We start from the raw sequence: 6,993 nt of genomic DNA on the forward strand, positions 1-6,993 counted from the left end.
AGTTTCCCTCCCACCCTGCCCCGTATATTGTACACACAGTTCATTGTAATACTAAAGCAATGCACTTGGTATGTAACTGGATTAACAGACTCCTTATAAGCCCTCAAAAGTAGATTCAGTGTTTCTGAAAAGCCCATGTTTTTTTAAGGCCACGATAATCTGCCAAGAGTCATTTTGTCTTTAAATCAGCACAATTAATCTGATGTTTCCACTTCTCAAATAATTCCTCTTCTTCCCCTCCATTTCTCACAAGATGACCCAATGCCTCTCTATCTGCGTAAACACTGGAGATCTTGAAGACTTGGCTGTTCCCTCGCTACTTCTTTATAGCTGTTGAGATCCAATGTTGTCTTGAACTACATTCACAGCGAAGAAGAGCTTTGAGTATAATCTCTGATGAGGAGTGTGTCATATTTGGGAGAGGACGGGATACAGAGCGCTGATTCAGAAACTGGAGAGCTGGGAGATGCACTTCCAGAATCAATGGAGTCTCTAAAAGGAGAAGGAGGAGTTAAAGCTACCAACTCCTCCAGGTCTTGCTTGGCTGATGGGGTCTCTGAAGTGCCTTCTTTGACGCTGTCATTTGAAGGTTTCCTACCAGACTGTGAAGCGCCATTGACTTCAATGGCGGGAAGCGGTTGGATCTCTGCAAGCGTGGTCATTGTTGTAGGGAGCTGGATTTCCCGTGGAATCAGGTATGAAGAACAGAGAGGAGCAGCCACCATTGTCCCTGGAGTAGCTGTCGAAAGCATCATAGAGTTCAGCTCACTGATATTGGCTGTAAAGCGAGTAACCACACTACTGATCTGCTCCATGAGGGAGCCTTGAGAGGAGCTACTTCGCTGTGGAGCTTCTGACTGGAAGGTGGGGGCATCGTCTTCTGTTCGGCTAACGGAGGCAGTTCTGTGGCTCAAAGTGCTGATGGGTGAGGGAGTCTGCGGCCGGTACTGAGCTGGGTATTGCTCTTCAGCTTCCGAAACGTCGTAAAGCGTTTTGGCACTAGCCTCAGGAAATGTAGCACTGCTACTGGGTCGGCTACTATCTGTGCTTTTAGAAAAAGGTTTGATCACTGCAGTTTGATTGGGGTTCTCTTTTTTGTTGATATGGACTGACAACCGCTGCCAAAGGTGTGCTCCTCGGCTGCTTTTCTCGTTCTGGGCCCAGGAAACTGATTTCCCGTTGGAGCTGTAAACAGAAATAAGATGGTAACTTGCATCAAAGTTAAAAATACAATGACTGTACCTATACCATGGGTATATTGTATCTTAGAGCTTATATTCATCTTAAAGCTTACTGTAATATCATCTATATCTATATATATCATTTGTAATATATTTATATCTATAATTTATACTTATATGTCCTAGGAAAACAAGCAGTGTGCCAGCTCATTTCACAGGCCATGTTTGTGCATCCAGCCAAGACCTGTTCTGTGCTAGTTCATGGCCACCGTTGACCCCTATGCTGTGGCCCCTGGGACATGGGCAATGTCCATCCTGGAGGAGGGAGAAGCTTGATAGCTTCCCTTCTGTTGGATTGGTGTCAGAGAGGCTGTAGTACTGAGGGATGCATGGAGGAGTGAAGGATAATTAAATGCTTGAGGAATAAGTGAGAGACCTGAATTAGCTGGGGGCAGGTATGTAGGCTGGTCTGGGAGAATTCAGTGTTAAGGAGCTTGGTGTAAGTTTGGGCCGTGAATTCCAAGTATGGGGCAGGGATTCTAGATTGGGAGATGGAGAAGAGTAACCTGTTATGGCTGGGAAAAAAAAATCTCTTTATATCCCACTATCAATACTTGGCAGTACTGGAGTAATACACAGAAAGGGGTTATACTGGCTGTATGTGGAGACCTACTTCTGATGAGTGACTTCATCTTTGAGGTACTTGGTAAATTAGCTGCCAGTAGATAAAATAAATAATTTACTTTTTTTTAGTTGCAGGTCAGCTCAGAGAATGAAACTACATTCCTAGTAGGAAAGAAATACTGGACAAACTATACAAGCAGCTCCTCATGGTGACCTGAGTTTGGATACAGTAATAAATGTTTTGCTCCACTTTTCTGAAAAATGAGTCCTCTTAGGGTAAATTCTCTTCAGATCCCATCATACTCTACTCTTTATCAAAGTTGCTTATTTTTCTCCCCTTGCTATCTAAAAAAAACCAGCTATGGCACTTGTAAACACATAGAATGAAACATCTCCTTTCCTTTTACATTTTCCTCGGGCTGATAAGCTGGTGTTTGCACATACATTAACCTATAGTTCTTGAGATTAAGGAAGACCATTAGAAATATTTCTTAGCTGAAACAGACAATGACTGTGAAGTGACATCAACAGGAAAAACAGTATCCACATACAAATAAACAAGATTTATATATAATTTGGTTTTACTTCGGTTTCCAAAACATTTGCTATAGTCACTGAGGATTTTTGAAAAGACAGCAATATTGGAGCCCCTGTCAAATTGTCACAAATGTGGTAGGTTTTTTTTTTTTTTTTTGCAATAGATATACTCACGTTAGCCTGCAGAGTCACAGTTTTTAAAGCACATAGTTTACCGAACACAGATGACTTTATATCAGCTTTCATGTGGAGGCTTACCTCAAACTATCAGTTTAATAGCTCTTGCAGTCATCTAAAAGAAAAGTTGTGTGCTGAGTGTAAACAAAACCTTCTTCTGGCTTTACATCCATGATTACATTACATGAAATTACAATGGATCATGTAACACAACATATGCCAACAGCTTTCCCCTTCAAAAGCAGCATGACAGAATCCAGTAGACAAACACAATGTAAACCAATGAGTACTTTAGGAGAGGGTAGACTGGGAGATGATCTGTATAAGTACATAAGGGTCACCAGGATGTTATCTGGATCTTGGAAGTTGACTGTTAGGCCCCTACCCCCAAAATGCCAGACAAAACAGCTGATGGATTGTATCTCACAGTTGAGACAATCCCTTCCTTCTGCTGTACCAAAATCACAGCAAGAAGGAAAAGCAAAATCTGATTTGTAGCACTACTCACTTTGATTCTTTGGATCTCTGTAGATGCTGTCCTAGACTGAACAGGAGCTGACACTGATGTCTTGAAGAGGAAAACTGTTCCCTCTGAGAATTGTATGCTTTTCTCCCAGGAATATATACTTGATAGGTGTTGAGAACTGTTTGAGAGCCCTGGCTCCTTGGTTGTGCTGAGTCCTGAGCTCAGTGGGAGCTCAGTGCCAGCAGCAGGAATAGAATTTGGATCATTTGGCAGATGAGATCTTGCCTCTAGGTCTGGTATGATGACCCTGAGACCTTATCCCAGCTGCAGCTGAATTGAGCTGGACCAGGAGGCAGACTGATCTGGCACTTGTAACTTCCATCAGGCAGAAAGAGAGGGCCTAGTTCCAGTACTGGTGTCCTCTTGGTGAGGTCTTAGAGGGATCTGTGATGGACACACCTGCCATAGCAGTGAAATAAATGCCATTAACATGAAGGATGTTTGCCCAAAGAAAGAGGTATATTCTAGCACCTCTCCTGACTTCAAGCACTGGCTTAGTAGAGATGTTTCAAACTCTATGGCTTTAAGTATGCACATGAGCACTAAACACATATAGACATTTTCAGTGACTGAAGGTCAGATTTTAAAAGCTTGTGAAGGGAACATGTTACTTCCTCCCTGGTCGCAGTTGAAGAGACAATCATTAAGGAGTGCTATGAGGCTGAAGAGCCTGGGGAAAGGAAAAGAATGAAACCTGAGGTTGTGTCCAGCCCTTGGCAAAGGAAGCTGACTGTTAAATCTTCAGTGGAGCAAGTCACCAGCCTCTCTGAATCTCAGTTTGGTTTTGGGTCAGTCTTGGCTGAAGCATTCATTCACTGCCTTTGCACCACGCCCAAGAGTAATCAAGCTCTCATGGAGATCCTAGGACTCTGAAGGAGACCCAGTGGCTGTTTGATATAAATGTTGTGCAAAAACCCGAAAGACTTAACCATTATTCATTGCAAATTCCTTGATATTAACAACTGAATAGGAAACAAGTACCATTCACTGAAACGGTTATCAGGCATTGGAAAAGGCTTCCCAAGGAAGCAGTAGAATCAGCATCCCTGGAAATGTTCAAAACATGTGGATGTAACACTTGGGGAAATGGGTTAGCAGTGAACATGGTGATGCTGGGTTAACATTTGCATTTAGTGATCTCAGAGGTCTTTTCCAACCTTTATGATTCCATGATTTATTAGTAAGGAGTGAATCCTATAGACAAAATCCTAATAGTCGGCTCAGCAATAGTAGGAAATGTTATGTCAGAAATGTATCCTCCGCTTTATCATGTTGCACCTACTTACTATGAAATCAACACTGGGCTGAAGTGTGCAATCATTTGTCACCTCTATGAAAGGATCACTACTCGGTTATAGATGAATTGCAGTGATAATACTTAAGGAACCTGCTCTAACCGCATATTTCTACTCTGTCAGGTTAACTGGAAACAACTGCAATGCACACAATTCAAAAATAGAGAAATAAAGATGGATCAGAGACATGACTAGGATGACTAGACATGACGAGGACTAAGATGTCTAGTAATGAAAATGTTTACGTTTACTATGCCCAGCTCTGCCTTGACTCCTCAATGATGGGAAACTTTATGTCAGTGTAATTCTAGAGTTTTCTTTAAAAAGGTTTTGACTCCTTCATTTCAGAACAGAATTACACTTTTGAACTCCTAAAGGAATTCAAGCGCAAAGTTTGCCTGTATGCACATTTTTCCTCCCTCCTCTCCTTTTCTGCTGGCACACTGTACAGAACAGAGCAGAGCAGAGCAGAGCAGAGAGCAGCAAATTCCAATCTGTGACACCAAAATGTTAGGAAATTTTTTTGATAAACAAAGCCTTTTGCAACACTTTTTTTTTTTTTTTTTTTTTTAAATTTCTTTCACTATAAGTTAATTAGGTTCAGCTTTATGCACAGGGGGTTTCCTCAGAAAAAATCATACTATTTGTTTCTCCAGTCTCTTTATTAAAAACTACTTTGATTTTGATTTTTGCCTGGTGTTTTCCCAGCCTACTAGACCTACCATGATATAATATGTATAAGAAATGAAATTGGAATAAATGAGAGAGCTTTTGAAGTATCTGATACTTTAAATATTTCTCCTACAGTTGTCCATCTCATGACAGAACAGCAATTAGTATAGTTTCTCATTTTCTTCCCTCACTGAATCTTTTTAGATATACTTGAGTTTTGTCTTCAGGGCTTTGTTCTGTATTCATAAGAGATATTAACTGCTTTTTATCCACTTAGGTTTAAAAAAAATATTCCCCTCCCTTTACACATGTGGGGTTTTTAACTGTCTGGAATAGATCATGTTTCCTTTTGTTTCGGCTGCTGTAGCAGTAATTTTGTATTACTAAATGTTGTAGTACAATGTAGTAGTATCTTTCCTCTATGGTATGATTACCTATGAGATGATGCATAGCTCTGCCATCAGCATTTTTTTAGCTGGATACTAGTACAGCAAATGTATTTTGTGAGGTTCTTCAAAATGTAGAAGAAATGAAAAACAGGAAGAGGAGTACAGACACAGCAGCTTAAAACTCTCATATTTTAGCAAGGGTGCCATTCTCATTAATTACCTGGAGTTGCTAAATTTAATTCTGATGATGAGAGCCTAGGGACTTGTATTGGAGAGAGTTACTGAAAGCATACGTAAATTGAAAATAAGTCACGTATTCTCTTGTTGATATCTTTAACTGAAATAGGAAAATAAACTTAAATTTATGGAATTCATTAGCTTATAAGAGAGCTTAGAATGCACAGCAACATAGTATTATTCAGCAGTGGAATCTGGAATGCAAGGGTAATCATTAGAGATTAATACAAAAATTAAAGGGAATTTTTGTTCATCACATCATAATGTCAGTATCTGACTGCAGATTTGAAATGATACACCTGACAGACACTAGACAATAAGTTGTTGGAGGCCTGTGTGATCTCTTTGCAATCTGTCCTTTTATGACTTTAACAAAGAATAATTTCAAATTCTTAAATTTATAAGTCCATGAATGAAATTTTGTATTTCAGATCACTGATCTAAATATTATGGAGCTAAAATTGGTTTCAAATTTATTCTTAGATGTCTCAATGTTACATTCAAACTTGAAACAATATATTGTTTCTTTAAAAGACGACCTAATTAGGATATTGCTCCAACACTCTGCAGACTTCTTTTGTCTTTAACTGTCTCCATGTTATCCCCAGAACCAGCTGGTAGAAATAAGCAGGATAAATTTCTGTTCTTGGATCAACCCATACAACTTTCTGCCAAAGAGATCTCTTGTTATTCGAAGTCATCAGTAAGAAGCTGTTCTGCTTTCAGACTACTCTGCTGAAAGACTCAGTGATATAATTAAGTCTCCTCTTATTGAAGACTCAGTGATCTAATTACTCTGCCAGAAAAGGATTTGTGTGCTACCTGTTGATTTAATTAAAATTGACTCTTCACAAAGGACAGTCTGCAGGTGTCTGTGATGCAAGCAAGCAGGGGCACATATGTATTTTCTTTCATCTTGCCACTTGCAACCTCAGATCATTATTCCTTTTGCTTGTAGTGACAGAAGTTCTCCATCCTTGGGAGAATGCAAATGCCTTGCAACATGCTAAAAACACTGAAATGAAATAAGTGGTTGAAGTGGTGAACTCCAGTACACCTGTATGAACAAGTAAGTTATAGTTTCTCCCAGGACTGTAGGATAACCTGGATGACTGGCTAAAACTGGATGCAGAACCAAAGGTGTCTAAATTAGGTCAATTCTATCACTATAATGCTATTTTATGTCATTGCTATTTCTCTCATTTTAGATTGCTTTTAAGAAAACCTCTACATGCCTGTATAATTGTTTCCCTGAGTGAAAGCCAATTCTGCCACACACAAATAGCCTGCTAGTGCTACATAACTCAAACTATTTAGCTTAAATTATTTTCATATTGCTTTTTCTATGGAGATAA

General features: G+C 39.7%; 1 protein-coding gene across 6 annotated transcripts in view; it reads right to left on the reverse strand.

Annotated features, from left to right (window-relative positions):
* Nucleotides 1–23: 23 nt before the first annotated feature.
* The window catches only part of GRM5 (glutamate metabotropic receptor 5), a 244,947-nt gene continuing 237,977 nt past the window's right edge, over nucleotides 24–6,993 (reverse strand). For all 6 annotated transcript variants that reach the window (XM_027895821.1, XM_027895823.1, XM_027895820.1 and 3 more), the window contains one exon: nucleotides 24–1,185. In XM_027895821.1, the coding sequence (XP_027751622.1) occupies nucleotides 363–1,185 (823 nt within the window). In that variant the 3' untranslated portion in view covers nucleotides 24–362. The remainder of the gene's footprint in view (nucleotides 1,186–6,993) is intronic.

Source organism: Empidonax traillii, unplaced genomic scaffold (genome assembly GCF_003031625.1).
Source record: "Empidonax traillii isolate 1590-97213 ecotype Southwest subspecies unplaced genomic scaffold, ASM303162v1 scaffold471:size1368335, whole genome shotgun sequence".
In the NCBI taxonomy this organism is placed as follows: domain Eukaryota; kingdom Metazoa; phylum Chordata; class Aves; order Passeriformes; family Tyrannidae; genus Empidonax; species Empidonax traillii.